The sequence below is a fragment of the Anguilla anguilla genome, chromosome 18, assembly GCF_013347855.1.
Source record: "Anguilla anguilla isolate fAngAng1 chromosome 18, fAngAng1.pri, whole genome shotgun sequence".
Classification (NCBI taxonomy): domain Eukaryota; kingdom Metazoa; phylum Chordata; class Actinopteri; order Anguilliformes; family Anguillidae; genus Anguilla; species Anguilla anguilla.
Genome location: NC_049218.1, coordinates 19,596,728 through 19,620,247, shown reverse-complemented (window position 1 = coordinate 19,620,247; position 23,520 = coordinate 19,596,728). Strand labels below are relative to the sequence as shown.

At 39.9% G+C, this 23,520-nt stretch overlaps 2 protein-coding genes across 2 annotated transcripts; both read right to left on the bottom strand.

The window, feature by feature from the left end:
* Positions 1 to 2,940: 2,940 nt before the first annotated feature.
* LOC118218350 (G-protein coupled receptor 4-like) lies at positions 2,941 to 3,843 on the bottom strand. Its single transcript, XM_035400948.1, has one exon. The coding sequence runs from the start codon at positions 3,841 to 3,843 to the stop codon at positions 2,941 to 2,943; it is 903 nt and encodes a 300-aa protein (XP_035256839.1).
* A 5,622-nt stretch (positions 3,844 to 9,465) lies between these two features.
* On the bottom strand, positions 9,466 to 10,378 carry LOC118218349 (mas-related G-protein coupled receptor member A1-like). Its single transcript, XM_035400947.1, has 2 exons — positions 10,338 to 10,378; positions 9,466 to 10,240 (listed from the first exon to the last, which is right to left on the bottom strand). The coding sequence occupies exons 1-2, from the start codon at positions 10,376 to 10,378 to the stop codon at positions 9,466 to 9,468; spliced, it is 816 nt and encodes a 271-aa protein (XP_035256838.1).
* Between the last annotated feature and the right edge of the window lie 13,142 nt (positions 10,379 to 23,520).

Sequence of the window (23,520 nt, the reverse complement as noted above, 5' to 3'; positions counted from 1 at the left end):
CTCATTTTCAAACCCAGATTAATTCTCAGAAAGCTGCCATGAACTTACCAAAAGAAGCTGTTTGCACAGAGCTCTTCTTCAGTTTCCCTCTGATGGTTGAAGTTTGGAGATCAGCCAAACACACTGTTCAATAAACTTGTCTAAAATTGACACACCTCAAGTAATGATACGTAAATGAACTTTTGCGAATATGGACACATGCTGAAGTAATATCCATCGATAAATTAACTTGACTAGCTCACAGATACATGCACAGGTAGAGCTAGTACATTTACACAATAGAAGTGACACGCCTCTTTTTATCAAGAGCATCTCATGGACAGAGCTCAGTGAATCATACTATGATAAATGTTAAAATACAGCATCTACATTACATTGCATTTATTTGGCTGATGCTTTTATCCATATGTAATAAGTGCATACCAAATGTTATTGGAACAACTACAAAACTCCGACAAGGTACAATACTCATCATGTAACAGTTGTCCATACCTACAAACACATTAAATCCAGTTCACACAGTAAGCACAGACTAGGTCAGAAAGTAATGGTAAGTCAAACTAGGAGGCATGGCGATGAGCTACAACAATACAAGCACAATAGAAGTGCTGGAGGGAGATACAAGTGCAACATGAAAGTGCTACCGGAATTTTGAGAAGGAATCAAGTGATAAGAGCGATCCTAGATCGCAAGAGCCCTGCAGAGGCGTTATATAGTTAGTCGAGGTGCAGTCTGAAGCGATGCATCTTCAGATCAGGAACTGGGAAGTGAAATGCTAGTTTTCCTCTGCAGTCACTTTGGATCATGTCAGTTTCTGTGAGGTCCCAGGTTCTGAGAGTCGGGGGTCATGATCATGAGTATAAATGTTAAGCGTGTGGTGCTCTGTCTTGGCTAGATTGTCTAGTGAGCGTGTTCTGAGCAATGAAAGATGAAAATATCTGTGAAATCTGTCATTGTGTGCGGGGTCTCCCATGTTTTCAATATCGGCTAGGATTTGAAAAGTCCTGGCATGCACCTGTCAGACACTGTAGGACCAAGTAGTCCCAATATTTCACGAAATTTCACATTAATAAAATGATCTGAATTTTGGATGTACGGTATATTTGATCTTCAGTAATATGATTCCTGTATTATCTAATTCTTGGCCAGATGGTTGAGTGTGAGTACCTCAAGCCTATGTTGGATCACAAGTGTTCAGGTAAACATACATTTTGATGTCATTTTTTCTGAATGAAATCGCATCGTTCAGTTTTGCCCAGAAACACAAGAGGTGCCATTATGTGGTGCCATCACAAAATTTGAAAAGGTTTCAAAACAAGTATCCTGGCTAAACCGTGACACATTTGTCATATCCATAATAATCACTCAACGTGTTTCTCATTCATGTTTTTATTAAAGTTCAAATAATACATAAATTGTGCTTTAAAAACGAGTGGCAGATGTCTTTAAGGCAAATGACGTCTATAGACCAAAACATTCCATTAAAAAAGTGTAAAAAACCTCTGATAATGGCTGGGACTGAAGTTGGTTAAAAGGTATAATACAAAATTTGGTGATAGTGCATGCTCTATTATTGGTTTATAAACAGTTAAAAGGGGCTGCCTGATTAAGGATAAGAACACGAACAATAAAAACATGACATGAACAAAACTGACATGTTAATTTCTGACAGTATATGTTCAATTTCTGTCAGAAATGAACATGATGGTTGAAGCATGACAACGCTGAGAACACCGCCAATCTGATGGATTCTAATATCACACAGCAGACCTTTTTCACAGCACTGTGAATATATTGTAGCAGAACCAGGGGTGTGGGGTTTCCACGTCACAAGTTGAATAACTAAAACACACAAACTAAGTACAATTAAAGAATGAAAGTTTCTTGGGGGAAACTCACAAAGGGGAAGGGGGGAAATCAGGCAACCAGTCCAATTCTACAATCCGTATCCGTATTCCGTGTCCGTATTCCAAAGTCCAAATCCAAAGCCGGGTTCTCGAACAAAACGAGTCGATACACAAGCGGGTAGTCAGGCAGTCCAGGTCAAAACAGTATATATAAATAGAAGTAACTATGTAACTAAATGACAATTATAAAGGCAGCTGAACATGTCTGTCAAAACCGGTTGAATGCCAATCAGTAGTATGAGTCTCCATAAAAGAGGTCTGAGGATCAGCACATTGATATGTTTGTTTCCAGAGCAACATGAGGCAGAAAATAAAGAGTTCCAAAGAAGCCGAACAGTTGATGCCTGAATTATTGTTTTATTGGTCACAAAAATTACTAAGCAATTCAATGTGACAGAGGGAACAGTGCAGAAAATGGAGGCAACATATGCCAAACAAACTGCATGGAAGAGAAATGTTGGTTATGGGTGAAAGCTCACTGAAATTAAACAGGATAGTTGCTAAAAATTCAAAACCTATCACCTAAGAAATGACCACAATTGAAACAGACCCTCTGTGGTCCATAATTTTCCCAAAACAGGTATTTACAGCAGCACTGCCATCCGGAAACTGCTTGTATTCAAGGCTTGTATTCCAGGTAATATAATGGCCAAGGAATCTGAAGTCTATTTACAGCAGACCTAGTGCACCCTCTGGTGAAAGCACTGTTCTCCCATGATGCCCACAAACACATTGGTAAACAAATTCAAGAGTGGTTTCATGTACACCAGGATAAAGTCAAAGAAATTCGGGAACACTGAGTGCAAAGAAGACTTCCATCTCCTTTATCCCATAAACAACTGAAGGCTTTCCTTCTTAAAGAATGCCCAATATCCTAATGCACAATTCAGAACTTAAATGGCAGCATTTCAACAAAAACTGAAGCTGTTCTGAAGGCAGGAGGTGACCCTACTCCTTTTCACCTTATATTCATATATTGTTAGGTGTTTAGTCGTTTTTTTTTATTCCTGTATTTTATGATCTAAAAGCATGTTTAGACACTGGTAATATTTTCTGTTGGAACAGAGGATGTCTGCCTGTTCTCTCTGTGACCCCTGAGTCTCCAATAGCAGTGTGGGACCTTCACTATGTACTTGTCATCTTTCTTAATTAAGACGTACAGCAGGGGGTCAATTAGCGGGCTGATGTACAGGAACACAAAAGCAACAGTAAATAATTTTAAAAAATCAATTTCTGAGAAACCTTCACCATAAATTGAAAGAATTAATAATATTGTTGGCAAGAACAAAATTAAATATGAGAGCAGGACGAGTGCCAGTGTACCCAGAATCCTTTTCTTTTCTTTGTGTGGGACTGAGATGGAGTGGGAGATGGCTCTCCATGTGGCTCCCAGGAAGAACAGCAGCAGTGGCAATGGGAGGATAAGGAGGGCGGCAGCTCCAATAATCATGAACACGTAGAACGAGAAAAACAAACCTGTGAAAATGAGCATCTCAAACGCATAGATAACCAGTGAAATGAATATGGAGTGTTTGATAGTGCGGCGACATCGAAACCACAAAGGATGCACAATCAGGAGGTATCTCTCCAGTGCGATACACACCATGAATCCAATACTGAGAGATATACCAATCAGGAACGCAATGTATGAAATGCTATCATTTTTAATGACCTGTACAATTCTACCAATGATCTGGATGAAATCTGAAATGAGGAGGTTCATGACATAAACAGGTGTGGCATTGTCAGCTTTGACCTGATGATAGAGGGTAAAAACAGCCCAGCAGAGAACCGGCAGCTCAATGCATACAGTCACCCTGTTAGTCACATCTAATATGTAAGCAAATGATGTAATGTTATACATGGTGCCATTTTCCATGTCAGTCATATCTGACATTTCCTCCAGAGACACAAGTGTTGAATTTAAGTTGTCCATGGTGTCCAGGTCAGTTTGACATTTGGGATCCTTCACGTCCTGAGAAATTTACAGGGGCCCCTCTAGAGGGAGACAAGAGAGACGTTAAAAATGTGCTACTTATAGAGTATTCCATCCGTCTGTCTGTGTGTACAGGTTTATATCTGTATGTATATGTGTCATTCTGTGTGAAAATTTGTCTGTCTGCGTGTACATGTTTATATTTGTATGCACGTACATGTGTCTGCCTGTGTGTAAATATCTCTGTCTGTGTGTACATATGTCTGTCTGTGTATAAATATGTCTGTCTGCGTGTACAAACATCTGTATGTAAAGTGTCTGATGAGAAAAAGATTATCCAGATTTTATTTCTGTGTCAAAGTTCATTTATAATATTTTCATTTTTATTTTGAATCTATGTATATATATTTCTATTTCAGGGACTCACTTTCAAGAAAGAAACATAACATTATGTTGACAAAACAAATACAAATATTGTAACATTGATGTTCTGTTCACTCAGGTTTCTTTATTTGAAGTTTTTCTTCATCTCTTGGCAGGGTGGGTACAGCGATGAATTATAATGGCAATGAGAGGCTTTGGTGTATAATTTTCCTGGGTGCAGAAGTTCCTATATGTTTAAATGAGCAGCAATCTTATGCTTGTTGTCTTTAATTAATTTTCACTTTTCTATGATACAAATCAGGAGTTTCCCCTGAAAGAGAAATTTTGTTCTTTCGTGCATGTGTGCTGACACCAGATTACACATATTCGATTTTCTCTTGGAAAAACATAAAGTTTAAATTTGAAGCAGAACATAATATAAGATGTTCTTATACATGGCATGATAAGTTCATGTTATTAAAGATCTGTTTATAAAATAAAAACTCATACTAAGGCCAGTTTTAAACAAACAGCTGCAGTTATTTGTTTCTGTTTTTTCATAAAACGTTTTTTGCTTTCCTTGTTCATACCTATTGGCCAGATGAGATGAATTGTTTGCTTCTGCCATGGGGCAGACACACTCCATATTGTGCTAATTGCCCTATTGGTGCTGCTCCACAGCTGTCAGCTCTGTGTGGAAGACCTGGCATTTGCCTCTAGGTTATATTTACTAAATAAGAACGTCGAGCTTCAAAGATAATTATCGGAATAAGACAAATGATTCAGTTCCAAGAACTGTTGAAATTACAATTACAAACTGCAACTTAAGAATATTTTAAAACTCAACATTCTCCCATTATCATCAGGCTTGAATCTCTGAGGTTCTACCGTGGTAGGGGGCTAATGGGTCTGCTGCAAACATACAAATACACACACGCACGTGCACATGCACACACACACACACACGCACACATACACACATACACACGCGTGCACAGACACGCATGCACGCACGCACGCACGCACGCACACACACACACATACACACACAGACACAACCATGCACAGAACTGAAGAGAGAGTGCTGCTTCAAATCGGCTGGTGTCTTTATATTGAAATGTTATTATTGGTTATTCATGGAAAGAAAGATAATATCAGCAAGGCTAGCAACACTAAAGACAGTAGCGTTTTGCTGTGCACGTCTAATCATCTATACTCTTGTCTTAACCATCCACATCCAGCATGAAAATAATTTGTGGGAGTGAACACATCAGGTTGTGGTAGTAGTACTGTAGTACCTAGTTTGTTTTGCATGCTCACTGACAGTGACTTGGTCGCTAACTGAAAAAACCTATTTTTTCTGACTGTTAACAATGTACTCAGGAGATCAAATAGATAAGGTTGATAGAGATTGGGCAGAGTTGCCTGCTCTCACAGTACCTACATCGTCTGGTGGAGCTAGAGCTAGCGCTTGCATTGCTTACCGCCTGCAAAAAGATTTTTATAAGAAAAGTGTTCCAAAAAAAAATTATACGAACAAAATAATAAACACTCCCAGTCTTTCCCTTAATAATTAACAATACGAAATATGTATGCATGGACATTTAAAACAATGAATAATCAACTTGTGAAATTATATGAGACACATCAGTATCCTTTAAATCTGAAGCCTGAAGTTGAAAAAGTGGTTTGATGGAACTTTGGCAGTTATACATGTTCATCCATTTACCCAGGAACTGCGCTGATCACTGAGAGAGCTGGTGGTCATGCACAAACACAAGTGCGCATGAAATCTGCGTGTACTCTGCATTAGCTGTGCTTTCAGTACTGCTACAGTATAATTTCACTAATCTTATTTCTCAAGGTTAATTTTAACAAAATATAAAATTAGCTACTACCAAATACTGAATCAATATATTACAATATCAAGGGAAAATTTGGATGTGTATATACATATATATATATATATATATATATATATAAAGAGTTCTAAAAACACAGCAAATAGAGATGGTCTTTTCTTCCACGTGCTCCTAATCTACCAACCCCAGCTAATTTTCAAACCCAGATTAATTCTCAGAAAGCTGCCATGAACTTACCAAAAGAAGCTGTTTGCACAGAGCTCTTCTTCAGTTTCCCTCTGATGGTTGAAGTTTGGAGATCAGCCAAACACACTGTTCAATGAACTTGTCTAAAATTGACACACCTCAAGTAATGATACGTAAATGAACTTTTGCGAATATGGACACATGCTAAAGTAATATCCATCGATAAATTAACTTGACTAGCTCACAGATACATGCACAGGTAGAGCTAGTACATTTACACAATAGAAGTGACACGCCTCTTTTTATCAAGAGCATATCATGGACAGAGCTCAGTGAATCATACTATGATAAATGTTAAAATACAGCATCTACATTACATTGCATTTATTTGGCTGATGCTTTTATCCATATGTAATAAGTGCATACCAAATGTTATTGGAACAACTACAAAACTCCGACAAGGTACAATACTCATCATGTAACAGTTGTCCATACCTACAAACACATTAAATCCAGTTCACACAGTAAGCACAGACTAGGTCAGAAAGTAATGGTAAGTCAAACTAGGAGGCATGGCGATGAGCTACAACAATACAAGCGCAATAGAAGTGCTGGAGGGAGACACAAGTGCAACATGAAAGTGCTACCGGAATTTTGAGAAGGAATCAAGTGATAAGAGCGATCCTAGATCGCAAGAGCCCTGCAGAGGCGTTATATAGTTAGTTGAGGTGCAGTCTGAAGCGATGCATCTTCAGATCAGCAACTGGGAAGTGAAATGCTAGTTTTGCTCTGCAGTCACTTCGGATCATGTCAGTTTCTGTGAGGTCCCAGGTTCTGAGAGTCGGGGGTCATTGTGTGAGGGGTCTCCCACGTTTTCAATATCGGCTAGGATTTTAAAAAATGTCCTGGCATGCACTTGTCAGACACTGTAGGACCAAGTAGTCCCAATATTTCACGAAATTTCACATTAATAAAATGATCTGAATTTTGGGTGTATGGTCTTCAGTAATATGATTCCTGTATTATCTAATTCTGTCATGGTCCTGTGTTCCTGTCTGCGTTTTCCCTGTTGGGCCGCCAGATGGCGGCACTTCTGTTTTGTGTCCCGCTCCCCCTGTGTTAATTGTATGATTGTTTCCAATTGTCCAATCGTTGTTTTCTGGCTGTCTCGTTTTCCCTTCCCCTTCCGTGGCCTGATTGTTCATGGTGCCCTCCTGTGTCTCGTCAGTGTGTTCTATTTAAGTTTCCCCCTCCCTTGACTCAGGTGCTGGATTCTTGTGGTTATGTCTGGTTGTTCTGTGCTCCCCTCCTCAAGTTCCTGCTCCATGCGTTCCTGTCTATGTTCTGGTTTCCTTGTGTTTGTTTCCACTTGTGTTCTCTTCTGAATGTATGTATTCTGCCCGCTTCGGTCCTGCTTGCGCCTTGTGTGTTTTCTGTCCTGCCTGTGTTCCGCCCTGCCTGTGTTCTATTTTGGTTTTTTTTAAGTTCTTAAGTATCTTTTTGTGTTTATGGTTTTGCCCCTCGTGGCCTTTTGTTTGTTCCTTGTTTATTTAGTAAAGTCTTTGTTTCCCTTCATTTGGAGTTTTTGTATTTTTGACCTCCGCGTTTGGGTCCAACCCCCCCACGCATCCTGACAAATTCTTGGCCAGATGGTTGAGTGTGAGTACCTCAAGCCTATGTTGGATCACAAGTGTTCAGGTAAACATACATTTTGATGTCATTTTTTCTGAATGAAATCGCATCGTTCAGTTTTGCCCAGAAACACAAGAGGTGCCATTATGTGGTGCCATTACAAAATTTGAAAAGGTTTCAAAACACATTTGTCATATCCATAATAATCACTCAACGTGTTTCTCATTCATGTTTTTATTAAAGTTCAAATAATACATAAATTGTGCTTTAAAAACGAGTGGCAAATGTCTTTAAGGCAAATGACGTCTATAGACCAAAACATTCCATTAAAAAAGTGTAAAAACCTCTGATAATGACTGGGACTGAAGTTGGTTAAAAGGTATAATACAAAATTTGGTGATAGTGCATGCTCTATTATTGGTTTATAAACAGTTAAAAGGGGCTGCCTGATTAAGGATATGAACACGAACAATAAAAACATGACATGAACAAAACTGACATGTTAATTTCTGACAGAATATGTTCAATTTCTGTCAGAAATGAACATGATGGTTGAATCATGACATACAGTAGCTCTGTTTCCTGTATGTAATACACTACATACAGTAGCTCTGTTTCCTGTATGTAATACACTACATACAGTAGCTCTGTTTCCTGTATGTAATATACTGCATACAGTAGCTCTGTTTCCTGTATGTAATATACTGCATACAGCAGCTCTCTTTCCTTATTGTAATACACTGCATACTGTAGCTCTGTTTCCTGTATGTAATATACTGCATACAGTAGCTCTGTTTCCTGTATGTAATACTGCATACTGTAGCTGTGCTTTCTTGCTTTGTGTTCTGGGCAAAGGTCACGTGGCACATTCCGAACAGTTGATGTCTGAATTATTGTTTTAATTGGTCACAAAAATTACTAAGCAATTCAATGTGACAGAGGGAACAGTGCAGAAAATGAAGGCAACATATGCCAAACAAACTGCATGGAAGAGAAATTTTGGTTATGGGTGAAAGCTCACTGAAATTAAACAGGATAGTTGCTAAAAATTCTAAAACTATCACCTAAGAAATTACTACAATTGAAACAGACCCTCTGTGGTCCATAATTTTCCCAAAACAGGTATTTACAGCAGCACTGCCATCCGGAAACTGCTTGTATTCAAGGCTTGTATTCCAGGTAATATAATGGCCAAGGAATCTGAAGTCTATTTACAGCAGACCAAGTGCACCCTATGGTGTAAGCACTGTTCTCCCATGATGCCCACAAACACATTGGTAAACAAATTCAAGAGTGGTTTCATGTACACCAGGATGAAGTCAAAGAAATTCGGGAACACTGAGTGCAAAGTAGAATTCCATCTCCTTTATCCCACAAACTGAAGGCTTTCCTTCTTAAAGAATGCCCAATATCCTAATGCACAATTCAGAACTTAAATGGCAGCATTTCAACAAAAACTGAAGCTGTTCTGAAGGCAGGAGGTGACCCTACTCCTTTTCACCTTATATTCATATATTGTTAGGTGTTTAGTGTTTTTTCGTTTTTTTTTATTCCTGTATTTTCTGATCTAAAAGCATGTTTAGACACTGGTAATATTTTCTGTTGGAACAGAGGATGTCTGCCTGTTCTCTCTGTGACCCCTGAGTCTCCAATAGCAGTGTGGGACCTTCACTATGTACTTGGCATCTTTCTTAATTAAGATGTACAGTAGGGGGTCAATTAGCGGGCTGATGTACAGGAACACAAAAGCAACAGTAAAGAATTTCCAAAAATCAATTTGTGATTTGAAATCTTCAAAAAAATGTAAAAAAATTAATAATGTAGTTGACAAGAACAAAATTAAATATAAGAGCAGGACGAGTGCCAGTGTACCCAGAATCCTTTTCTTTTCTTTGTGTGGGACTGAGATGGAGTGGGAGAGGGCTCTCCATGTGGCTCCCAGGAAGAACAGCAGCAGTGGCAATGGGAGGATAAGGAGGGTGGCAACTCCAATAAACATGAACACGTAGAACAAGAAAAACAAACCTGTGAAAATTAGCACCACAAACGCACAGATAACCAGTGAAATGAGTATGGAGTGTTTGATAGTGCGGTGACATCGATACCACAAAGGATGCACAACCAGGAGGTATCTCTCCAGTGCGATACACACCATGAATCCAACACTGAGAGATACACCAATCAGGATCACAATGTAAATGTATGCAATGTTATCATTTATAATGACCTCTACAATTCTACCAATGATCTGAATGAAATCTGAAATGAGGAGGTTCATGATAAAAACAGGTGTGACATTGTCAGCCTTGACTAGATGATACAGACCAAAAAACAGCCCAGCAGATAACCGGCAGCTCAATGCATACAGTCACCATGTTAGTCACATCTAATATGTAAGCAAATGTTGCAAGGTTGTTCATGGTGCCGTTTTCCATGTCAGTCATATCTGACATTTCCTCCAGAGACACAAGTGTTGAATTTAAGTTGTCCATGGTGTCCAGGTCAGTTTGACATTTGGGATTCTTCACGTCCTGAGAATTTTACAGGGGCCCCTCTAGAGGGAGACAAGAGAGACGTTATAAATGTGCTACTTCAGAATATTCTGTCTGTCTGTCTGTGTGTACAGGTTTATATCTGTATGTATATGTGTCTTTCTGTGTGAACATTTGTCTGTCTGCATGTACATGTTTATATTTGTATGCACGTACATGTGTCTGCCTGTGTGTAAATATCTCTGTCTGTGTGTACATATGTATGTCTGTGTATAAATATGTCTGTCTGTGTGTACAAACATCTGTATGTGAAGTGTCTGATGAGCAAAAGATTATCCAGATTTTATTTCTGTGTCAAAGTTCATTTATAATATTTTCATTTTTATTTTGAATCTATATATATATTTCTATTTCAGGGACTCACTTTCAAGAAAGAAACATAACATTATGTTGACAAAACAAATACAAATATTGTAACATTGTTCTGTTCACTCAGGTTCCTTTATTTGAAGTTTTTCTTCATCTCTTGGCAGGGTGGGTACAGCGATGAATTATAATGGCAACGAGAGGCTTTGGTGTATAATTTTCCTGGGTGCAGAAGTTCCTATATGTTTAAATGAGCAGCAATCTTATGCTTGTTGTCTTTAATTAATTTTCACTTTTCTATGATACAAATTAGGAGTTTCCCCTGAAAGAGAAATGTTGTTCTTTCGTGCATGTGTGCTGACACCAGATTACACAAATTAGATTTTCTCTTGGAAAAATATAAAGTTTACATTTGAAGCAGAACATAATACAAGATGTTCTTATACATGGCATGATAATTTCATGTTATTAAAGATATTATTATAAAATAAAAACTCATACTTAGGCCAGTTTTAAACAAACAGCTGCAGTTATTTGTTTGTTTTTTCATAAAACTTTTTTTGCTTTCCTTGTTCATACCTATTGGCCAGATGAGATGAATTGTTTGCTTCTGCCATGGGGCAGACACACTCCATATGGTTCTAATTGCCCTATTGGTGCTGCTCCACAGCTGTCAGCTCTGTGTGGGAGGCCTGGCATTTGCCTCTAGGTTATATTTACTAAATAAGAACGTGGAGCTTCAAAGATAATTATCGGAATAAGACAAATGATTCAGTTCCAAGAACTGTTGAAATTACAATTACAAACTGCAACTTAAGAATATTTTAAAACTCAACATTCCCCCATTATCATCAGGCTTGAATCTCTGAGGTTCTACCATGGTAGGGGGCTAATGGGTCTGCTGCAAACATACAAATACACACACGCACACACGCACACACACACACACATACACACGCGTGCACAGAACTGAAGAGAGAGTGCTGCTTCAAATCGGCTGGAGTCTTTATATTGAAATGTTATTATTGGTTATTCATGGAAAGAAAGATAATATCAGCAAGGCTAGCAACACTAACAGTACAGTAGCGACAACACGACAGTAGCGTTTTGCTGTGCAGGTATAATCATCTATACTCTTGTCTTAACCATCCACATCCAGCATGAAAATAATTTGTGGGAGTGAACACATCAGGTTGTGGTAGTAGTACTGTAGTACCTAGTTTGTTTTGCATGCTCACTGACAGTGACTTGGTTGCTAACTGGCAAAAACCTTTTTTTTCTGACTGTTAACAATGTACTCAGAAGATGAAATAAATGGACTACATTTAAATATAGCGCTTTTATCCAAAGCGCTTTACAATTGATGCCTCTCATTCGCCAGATCAGTTAGGGGTTAGGTGTCCCCTAGGGGTGACATAGCTCAGGAGGTAAGACCGATTGTCTGGCAGTCAGAGGGTTGCTGGTTCAAACCCCGCCCTGGGCATGTCGAAGTGTCCTTGAGCAAGACACCTAACTCCTAACTGCTCTGGCAAATGAGAGGCAACAATTGTAAAGCGATTTGGGTAAAAGCGCTATATAAATGCAGTCCATTTACCATTTACCATTAGCTTAAAGTCACAGTTGGAAATATTCGTGTGAAATCGCGCAGGGTAGTAGCGCCCGAAGCATAGGCTCTGCGTCTCGGGGCCGCTGTCTGTGAACACTTCAGCAGTGGTTTGATGGTCTTAGGCCCTATTGTCTGGGAGCTATTGAAGTTTGAATGCGTTTGACGGCTGCATTTTTTTCCGAATGGCGGCGTAAATTCACAGTTGGAAATATTTGTGTAAAATCGTGCGGCTTGGTAACGCCCGAAGCATAGGCTCTGCTTCTCGGGGCCGCTGTCTGTGAACACTCTAGCAGTGGTTTGATGGTCCTAGGCCCTATTGTCTGGGAGCTATTGAACTTTGAAAGCGTTTTCCGGCTGCATTTTTTTCCGAATGGCAGCTTAAAGTCACAGTTGGAAATATTAGTATAAAATCACACGGGGTGGTAGCGCCCGAAGCATAGGCTCTGCATCTTGGAGCCACTGTCTGTGAACACTCTAGCAGTGGTTTGATGGTCCTAGGCCCTATTATCTGGGAGCTATTGAACTTTGAAAGCATTTGCCGACTGCAATTTTTTCCGAATGGCAGCTTAAAGTCACAGTTGGAAATATTTGTGTAAAATTGCACGGGGTAATAATGCCCAAAGCATAGGCTCTGCGTATCGGGGCCGCTGTCTCTGAACACTTTACCTAGGTCCTATTATCTGGAAGCAATTGAACTTTGAAAGCGTTTGTCATTTGTATTTTTTTTAAATATCAGTTCAAAGTCATAATTGGAAATATTCGTATAAAATTGCATGAGGTACAAATGCACAAAACATAGGCTGTGTATCCTGTGGCCATTGTTTGTGTAATGTTACTTGCATTCACTCTGTTTAAGTGTTTCTAGCACCTTCTGTAGGCCATTATGTGAATGTCACTTATTCCTGTTATTTCAGATCAGAGGCGGTCCTGACCTCCCTGGGGCCCTAAGCAAAATTCTGCTAAGGGGCTCTCTTACCTGACCCGTGAGCCATGTAAACCATTTCCCATTGCCACACAGTCCCACCTGACACCCCAGTGCTCCACCTACAGTCCTCCCTCCTTTAAAAGTTTGCTCTATCGGTCAGTCTAAGAATAAGAATATTTAATCAGTAGTCAATGTCAATCCATTGCTTTCTATCTTCCATTAGTCCAGAGTTGTAACTGAACCTTGACTGAGAGACTAGATAATCATTGTCTTGTTTTAATATTATGTGCGCCTATGAGGAGTGCTCACGCCCATATATTGTCTGGACTGAACCCCACAGAGGTTGCTGCTGGAAAGCGCAAGTTTAATTTTGAGTATACGCATATGAACGCATGTTCACACGGGATGCGGTTATCTTTTCTGAGCTGCAGTTTATAAACACAGTTGCCCGTTAGCGTTTATCAGACGTAATAATTAAGCATTATAAAACGGGTAGCTCAATTCAAACAATCTGATTGGTTCATAGCCATGGTATATTAACCATACCACGTATGACGTCGAATTTCTTTGCACAATTCAGTATCACTCTGCGTCTGAGGAAAAATAAAACGTTTTAATAAATCTAAATTGGAGTGTGTCTATTACTTTCATATTTCCATACTTGGTGACCGTTTTATAAAAGCAACAGCTCACTTCAAGCCTTAATTAATTATAAAGGGACACCTTTTGTTACCCTCCCCTTTTCAATGTCCAATTTCACGATTGATGGCAATGTTGAATCACGGTTGTAGGCCAGTTACTGGCTTCATTTAGGAATGCCAACCATACCGCAAAATACACAATCGTCCTTTATTTTGACAATAGAATAGGCATTCCGTATTTAAGTCATGGCTACCGGACGCATTTTCATCCGTATCTTTGTAAACAATTGCATTAAATATTAACCGCTACTTTGAATACAATTAATAGTTAGCTAGCTAGCTACCTAGCCGGGATAACAATCATGCCGTGAGACCATTCTGACCTAAAACCCAGAACTTTAATATAGGCTAGGTGACAACACTGACAAGTGACGGTGAACCTAAGATAGCTGGCATTCAAACCCGGTTTCAGAGGGTCTTGGAGAAATGCTATGTCTACACTGCGAGACTGCAACATTTTAAAAAGCAAGACAGGGGGAGATTCATTTGATTGTGTTATGGTTTCATGCAGTTTTCCTAAATAATGTAATGCAAAAAATTACAAAAAGCTAATTGTATGGTATGAAACGAGAAGGAACTATTTTTCTCGACGGAATTGTTGTTTTCATAGAATTAACAACCAGTTCTCCCATAACAACGGTCCAAATAAACTACCATCGAGAGTTTTGCTTAACAACGGTAAAATAATACGGGACAGCCCGTCGTGGTTTATTCCTTACGTATTTCACTCTCACTATTGTCAGGCACAAAGTCACAGAACACAGCCCTGGAAGTGGCTAACAAGCAAGCAAGACACAGACAGACCAGATGCACTGCCCAGCTATAGGTTAGCAAGACATACAGAGAGAGATGCACTGCAAGCTAGCACATCAACTTAACGTTACTGTTATTTGCTGACATCAAACTTGGAGAGGAGAGAATGCCAGTTTACCTGTTTCCTGTTCCTGCAATTCACTCTCATGGTGTGTTTTTTTAATTTCTCTTTTCGTGACCAGAAGGATAGTTTTGCGTCATCCTCTCATCTAAGTTATAAACATTGATACCCGCTTTGACATGAGGGGGAGGCGGGGCCCTACGCAACTTGCGTAGTGAGCGTATAGGGTCGCCCGGCTCTGTTTCAGATGTTTGCATTCTCATTGGTTGTTTAAAGTCACATTGATTGTTAGTCACATTATAAGAGCAGCCGTTTTCCCTCTTTCCCTGTTTGATCCAGAAGGAGGCGGTAATGCAACTAAAAAGGATGGAAACTGCTGTAAAACACCAAAGAAGAAGAAGAATTTTCACTGTAAAACAAGCTAAAGAACAGCATGATTCAAGGTGATTGGTAGCGCCCGAGACACTTGTGACCGTTGAAGCTGGAGAGGCTCGACGGACTAGCGTGATCTGTTTAAGCGGTGTGGTGTTTGGTGGAGCGAAGTTCAAACAGTTTATGGCTTTTGTTTAGTTTTTTCTTTTGACTGTTAGGTGCGGACACTTCTGAAAGGATTAGGATTTAGAGAAGCACGAGCGCATCCTGGTTTGGGGTTTCCGGCCGGGGTTAGCCGTGTAGAAAGACCTTTAAAAGGTTTAAAATAGGGAAAGCGCCAAGGCCAAGCCCCTACGCAGTTCTGTGATTTTGCTGGTGGTTGGTGTTCGTTTTTTTTTTTTTTTTTGGCTAGTATTAAAAAGTATAAGGAAAGGTGTACTACTTTGGTAGCCGATGGCTACGGGAAAGGGTGCTCGGGTTGAGGGAGGTGCGTGGAAGATGGCGGGTAAGGGAAGCCAGAAGAGGGTAGCATCGAGTGAAAGACCTGATGTATCAGAAGTATCTGGGGAAAATAAAATGAGAAAAATTAGTAATTCTGAAGAATGTTATGTTTAACCCTCTGGGGCGGAGCTCGACAAGATGAAATTAACATTCGTTTCTATTTGGATGGTTAACTTCACGTGCTGTTATCATAGACGCAACAAAAACATTGACCGAAACCTTAGAATCGCGACTTTCCAATGCGCCCAATGGCAAATAATATGAATTGTTTTAAAAGTTTTAAATTTGATTAATTAGACCACGTATGCTTCGTTAAACTTTACTCATTACTATGTGAATTTCGCTCAGCAGGAAGTCCGCCCAAATCGCATTCATATGTTAACAACATTATAATTACTCTCCATAGAAGGAGACTAAAGGAGGGGCGATGCGAGATCCATGTGAGAAATGCCCAGCCTGCGAAAGCGGGATAGAATGTCAAAGTGTCGCCTAATTCATTTCTTTTGAGGTGGACATTTCGTTTAATTTTGGAAAATGGTCCGTCCGGAAGCCGACATTGATGAAGAGCGGTGTCATTTCGAACAGCGAACTGATCCAGCTTATGATCAACTTCATGCGTAAGTATATTTCTTTTAATCATATTGGTAAGTGTGTGCTGTATTGCAAGGTACCTGTGTGTTTGTAGGAATATCCAGCAATATGCGCGTTTGTAAATTCCCACACTACGAACGATTCGAACTATTGCATCTGAAAATTATAGGCTAGACTCTGCGTCTGGTTGTGTTAGAAGTAGGCTATCAAGCAGACTATGTTTTTCGATCATATTGGTAATAAATAGCCCGTGGCGTGGCTAGGATTCTAAAACTGATGTCCTCACACAATCGATATTCGCATACTATAAGTAAATTCGGGAAATAGCATTATAATAACCACTTGGCTAAACAGACCTAGCCTACTTCAGATTGAGGCATTGTTATTGATGAGTTGCGTGTAGTTGAGCTGGAACATCAATATTTTAGTTTAGCTAATGTTGTTTCGTTGATAGCTTGCATTATTTGTAAATGTGAGCTGTATTACATTCTGTGTGTTTGTAGGAATATTCACTAATATGCGCGCTTGTAAATTCCCACACTACGAACGATTCTATCCATTGCTACTCAAAATTATAGGCTACCTCTCTGCCTCTGTGTTTGTTTGGTTCTTTGTTTGTATAGGATGTAACCATGTCACATTTCCTAAGTTTTGTTTTCATTAGTTAGTGGTTTGCCCCTTTTTGTAAAGCACATTTAATTGTCACCTGTTGAAGGAAATGTACTATATAAATAAAGTTTGATTTGTCACATTTCCTAACACTTTTGTTTTTATCATATTTACAGAGATGCTGATCAGGAAACACGGCCTAGTTCACCACTAGCTAAGAGGCCACGCAAGTGTTGCAAGAGTACATCAGTCTCATCTCATCTTCCATGCGTATAGTTTGCTTCAATAAATGTTCTGAAAATCAAAATATGTCTTTGTTTCGGTCTTCTAAATGGCTCACTGAGTCTTTGTCTTAGCGGTGGGGAGGCATGCGGCCAGGTGTGAATAGCCTACTTAGCTGGCAGGTCGTCCTACCCAATGCATATTCATTACAGAAAGGCCATTTTCCCTCCCATTCTCACCTGGTGTTGAAAAATAGTAGTCACAACACTAACTTTTAGCAATTTATTTTATATTTATCATTGGATTTGCTGAAATATTTTGTCATCTTTCGATACCCAAGACCTTGAACACATTTCAGTGACCAAAAGTCTTAGTCACAATTGTTTAGTGCGTTTTATTACAACATTCCTGTGCATGTTCAATACTACTGTTTACAATTTGTGTGTTTTTTAGAGCAGTTTACAATCCACACATGATTATGACCTACTTACTGCTGCCATATTATTGTAGCTTAGTTTGTGCTGAAAACAAAGATATGAAACACTTTGGAATCACTGTATATAAAGTTGATGAAATTTACACAAATGTCAGAGCATCGCACAATCACCAGTGTGCCTCATTTTACCCTTAGACCCCAGAGGGTTAAAATCAGAGACAAGAAACCGGGAGATGGAGGATTTAGGGCATTAAATCCCCTAAGAGTTGCAACCGCTTTGGAAACTCAGATCGGTAAGGGATTCCAGGCCAAGATATTGTCAAATGGGCTGTTGAGAGTGTTGCAAAGATAAAAAACAATATGATTACACTAAGGAGGTGGGGAAGTTGGTAGTGAAGGTTGAGAGCGTGGTTCCCAGAGAGAGACAGGGACTCAAAGGAGTAATTTATGGTGTGTACGCCGGCCTGTCTGAGAAGGAAATCTTAGACAACATTAAGGGTGGCCGAGTGACCAAAATCTTTAGATTCAAAAGTAAGGAGAGAGGCAAAGGGAACCCGCCAGTCCTGCTAACGTTTGCAGACAGTGCGCTGCCAGAAAGAGTGTATATTGGAAGCATGGCGTATCATGTAAAGGAATACGTAAAACCACCGTTGCAGTGTTATAACGGTCTGAGGTTTGGGCACATTGCTAGCTTTTGTCGGGGCAAGCGTAGATGTGCGAAGTATGGGGAAGATCATGTTATCCAAGAATGTAAGGCAGAGGCCCCCAAATGTTGTAACTGTAGAGGGGATCAGGCGGCAGCGTTCCGTGGATGTGAGCACTTTGTCCAAGCCAGGCAAGTCCAGAATGTGAAAGAGCAGCACAAAGTTTCGTATGCAGAGGCAGTTAAAAGAGTTGATAGAGAGCGGGGACTTGGGAACTTAACGACAAACAGTGCAGTGTTGGGGAGCCAGCCCGCTTGTCCAACTTTACCACAATTTCCCCCTGATATGTTGATATTGAGCAGAGAATCTTTGCTAGCTTTCATTGTTGATGTGTTGGTAGGTGCAAAAATAACAAGCAAGAAATCGGACATTATTAAAATTGTGGTTGATGCAGCTGAAAGGTTTCTTGGTTCAAAACAGTTTTTACCGGGAAAAATTACATGAGTACATGACGAAGAAACAACATATAGGTAACTCACAGTTGACAATATGGAGGAGTTGTACGTGGACGACGATACTGGGGATTAATGTTTGATATTCTTCAATGGAATGCCCGGAGTCTTATAGCAAACAGCCAGGAACTAAAGAGATTTGTCGACGCATTTAAAGAGAAACCTGAACTGATCTCTATCCAAGAGACGTGGTTAAAGCCCTGCCTGGATTTTGTAATTCCGGGATATGTATGCTTGGGAATGGATAGGTCTGATAGAACAGGCGGGGGGTGTGCAACTTTTATTAAGATAGGAGTCCAGTATAGGAGGCTTGAAATACGCCCTAATCTTGAGTGTTTGGCGGTGTAAGTTTGGAGTAGCCATAGGTCTATAACTATTATTAATTTTTATAATCCTTGTAAGCGTTTGGCATTGTCAGAGTTTGATGAGATTATGGAGCGTGTAAGATGTCCTATTATATGGGTTGGGGACTTTAATGCTCATAACCCTCTATGGGGCAGTGATAGCAAGGACATCAATGGAATAGTTGTAGAAGAGTTCCTGGATAAATATGATTTGGTAGCGATAAATGATGGAAGGCCGACCAGGTATCATATTTAAGGAATACTTGCAGTCACATAGACTTAACTATTGCTTCTTCAAACTTAGCCAGAATAGGGAAGTGGGATGTTATGGATGGACATCTATTAATCAGTGATCATTATCCAATTGTATGCAGTTTCGGTAGAAATCTGAGAATAGAAGTAGAAGAGAGAGTTCCCAGATACATTACAGTACAGGCATTTAGCAGACGCTCTTATCCAGAGCGACTTACACAACTTTTTACATAGCATTTTACATTGTATCCATTTATACAGCTGGATATATACTGAAGCAATGCAGGTTAAGTACCTTGCTCAAGGGTACAACGACATTGTCCTTACCCAGGAATCGAACCTGCAACCTTTTGGTTACAAGCCCAGTTCCTTACCCACTGTGCTACACTCCGTCCTACATTTTTTCTCAGGCTAAATGGGATGAATTTCAGGAGAGGGCTCAAAGTTTAGCAGAAGAGATAGATAGTGAGGGCTCTGTAGACAATTGGAATGCGTCTCTCAGTAAGATGATCCATAAGGCAGCCTGTGGCACTATCCTATGAAGAAGAATCCCAGATCTCGTGCATCGGTTCCTTGGTGGAACAAAGAGTGTGACACAGCTGTAAGAAACAGAAATTAGGGCATATAGGAAATTAAGGAAACATCCAATGCTGTGTTATGCAGTGGAATATAAGAGATTAAGGGCAGTAACAAGAAGAGTAATTAAAAATGCAAAAAGAAATAGTTGGAGAAGATATTGTGGAACACTAGGCCCTGAGACTCCTGTAAGGCACCTGTGGGCAGCGGTACACAGAATGTCAGGATTGTATAAAAGAAAACCAATTCCGGTTTTACAGAATGGCAAGGTGGAAGCAGTATCCGACAAAGGAAAAGCTGACATGTTTGTTGATGTCTTTCAAGCAGTGCATAGATCTGGGAATTTGGGAGTTGAGAGGTATGAAGAGGAGCAATCTGATGTTGGCTAATCAGTGGAAGCTGAATAGGAGTTCAGAAAATGACAATCCAATAAATTTGTTTTTTACTATGAAAGAAGTGAGGGATGCCATTTATTCTGGTGCAAACACTACTCCTGGGAGAGACAGGCTGTCATGAATTATTCAAACATTTGGATGAGTTAGTTCTTAAAGAAATTCTAGCTTTGTTTAACTCGATGTGGGCAGAGGGTTGTCTACCTAAGGAATGGAAACATGCAGTTGTAGTCCCTATCTTGAAACCATGCATCTGACCCCAGTTCATATCGGCCTATAGCATTAACACCAGTGCTTTGTAAAAGCATGGAAAGGATGATTACCAATAGGCTTGTTTATTTTTTAGAAGGTAAGGGACTTACAATTTCCAAAACGGCTTCAGAAATGGTAGGTCAACAATGGAGTCAGTTACAGTTTTAGACCAAGATATTAAAAAGGCATTTGATAGTAAAGAAATAGTGGTAAGTGTATTTTTGTATATTGAGAAAGCTTATGATTCCTTGTGGAAGGAGGGACTAATGATTAAAATATATGATTTAGGAGTTGGAGGTAGAACATTCAGTTGGATCAAAGATTTTCTAATGAAAAGAACAATACAAGTACAAGTGGGTGGGAAAAGCTCAAAAATCGTTGAAATATGAAATGGTACCCTGCAAGGAAGTGTAATTAGCCCAGTCCTATTTAATATAATGATAAATGATATATTTAGTAACATTGGAAGAGGGTTTGGACAGTCTTTATTTGCAGATGATGGTGCCATTTGGAGAAGAGGAAGAAATTCAGAGTTTATTTTAAAAACTCCAAAAGGCTCTAGTTTCTGTAGAAACAAATGGGGCTTTAAAATCTCAGCTGCAAAGTCTAAATTTATTATATTTGGTTTTAGAAGAACATGTATGGATCTTCACTGGAGAGAGTGAAAGACTTCAAATTTCTGGGAATTTGGTTTGAAGAGCGAATGACTTGGGCTGTGCTCCTGCATACAGCAGGAGCACTAGCAAAAGGGGAAAAAGTGTTAAATGTCATGAGAAGTCTGGCTGGATGTGACTGGGGGGCAGAGAGAGAGACTGCATTTAATATACCAGGCAATGATAAGATCTGTACTTGACTATGGGTGTTTTGTTTATGGCTCAGCTGCCAAGTCAGTGCTCGGGAAATTAGACATTCTACAGAGCAAGGCATTGAGACTCTGCTGTGGGGCTTTTAAAACTTCCCCAATTTCTGCACTGCTTATTGAAATGGGAGAAATGCCCTTAAACTTAAGGCGTATTAAGTTGGGGCTGCAGTACTGGGTAAAACTAAGTGGAGCTAATCAAACACTCCCAGCCAGGTGTCTTTTACAAAGGTCATGGGATCCGGGTGGCAAGATTAAAAGGAAACCATTTTTTGACAGTGTAAATCAGTGGGCCAGTAAATTGAGAATGGAGCAGGAAAGCATAGCCAATCATACGGGCTGGTTACCTGTACCTTTTTGGGTAATGCAAGAGCTGGACATTGACCTCACTTTTTTACAAGAAAAGGACAGTAGTGTGATAGTTTCAAAAATAGAACATTACCTCAACAGTGAGATGGAATCTTATTTGAAAGTTTTTATAGATGGTTCTAGGGACCCAGAGAGTGGGAAAGCAGGATTTGGACTGTATTTGGCTCAGTTTGGTTTTAGGATTGAGCGGCGTGTCACTGATGGAAGTTCTGTCTTCACAACAGAACTACTGGCAATTCTTTGGGCTTTGTGGTGGACAAAGGACATAAGACCAAAGAAAGTCCTCATTTGTTCTGACTCAGCAGCTGCTCTGATGGCTATAAGAGGACTTAAATCAAAAGCTCGGCCTGACCTTATTAATGAGATTTTATCTGTTTTGTTCAGAATTGGGAAATCTGGTTGTGAAGTCAAGTTCTGCTGGGTTCCTGGGCATACTGGAGTTGAGGGAAATGAAATGGCTGACGATATAGCAAAGGCAAGTCTTAAGAAAGGAGACATAGATGTAAATATATCCCTGGGAAGGGTGGAACTTAGAGGAAAAATCAAGGAGGGTGTTGAAAGAGAATGGCAGGGATTATGGGAAAAGGATACTAAAGGAAGACACTATTTTTATTTTCATCCTCAGATTAAAAAACCCAGTTGTTGGTCTGGAACCCGAAGAGATTCAGTTAAAATTAGCAGATTGGGGCTTGGACACTGTGGGTTAAATCATTACTTGCACATTGTAGGAAAACATCCAACAGGACTATGTGAGTGTGGAAACACAGAAACAGACAAGCATGCTCTCCTGGAGTGTGGCAAGTATAAAGCAGAGAGGGAAACTTTCTATAAGAGATTGTCAGACGTAGGAGTAGTTGCATTCTCCATTCAATCTTTTTTTGGCCAAAGCGAGAACCACCAGCTGATCACCAGTACAGTTTTACAGTTCCTGCATGAGTCAGGGCTGCATATGAGAGTATGAGCTGCAATTGTTATATTTCTATCCTGTGGAGGGCAGTAATACGCCGAGTTGCGTCTACACTGCTGAAAACTGACAAGAAGAAGAAGAAGAAGCATTATTTAAGACCTCCTTTAATCTTGTTCCATCTGCCTGTGTGATCCTTGGAGAAGCTTTGTTTGTGAGTAGATAAATTCATCAATGTTTTTAGGAATTATTTCAGCTCATACTTCATTGTATTTGTTTACATTATTTCATAGTCACTTTTGAATTATTTGCAGTTTCTCACTACAACAACTTGACCACATGACCGCTGTATCTTCATTAAACGGACGTACAAGTGCACGTTGATAGCTTACTTTATCATTGAAGCTACCTAGGGCTACTTCAGTCAAGTCAGTTAAGAGTGCTTCTTCAAAAATGAATTGAAATACTGTGGCCATTGTTTGTGAACAATTTAAAAGTGGTTTGACGGTCCATTGAAAGCGTTAGCCGGCTGCATTTTTTTTCCGATCGGCGGTTTAAAGTCACGGTTGGAAATATTCGTGTAAAATCGCGCGGGGTGGTAGCGCCCGAAGCATAGGCTCTGCTTATCGGGGCCGCTGTCTGTGAACACTCTAGCAGTGGTTTGATGGTCCTAGGCTCTATTGTCTGGGAGCTATTGAACTTTGAAAGCGTTAGCCGGCTGCATTTTTTTGCGGTCGGCGGCTTAAAGTCAGGGTTGGAAATATTCGTGTAAAATCGCGCGGGGTGGTAGCGCCCGAAGCATAGGCTCTGCTTATCGGGGCCGCTGTCTGTGAAC

What these genes read in the sequence shown, in the direction of transcription:
- LOC118218350 (XM_035400948.1), bottom strand. Translation starts at nt 3,843, where the DNA reads ATGGACAACTTAAATTCAACACTTGTGTCTCTGGAGGAAATGTCAGAT.
- LOC118218349 (XM_035400947.1), bottom strand. Translation starts at nt 10,378, where the DNA reads ATGGACAACTTAAATTCAACACTTGTGTCTCTGGAGGAAAT. An exon ending in CTTGTGTCTCTGGAGGAAAT is followed by an intron (nt 10,241 to 10,337) that starts GTCAGATATGAC and finishes GTATGCATTGAG; the next exon opens with CTGCCGGTTATCTGCTGGGC.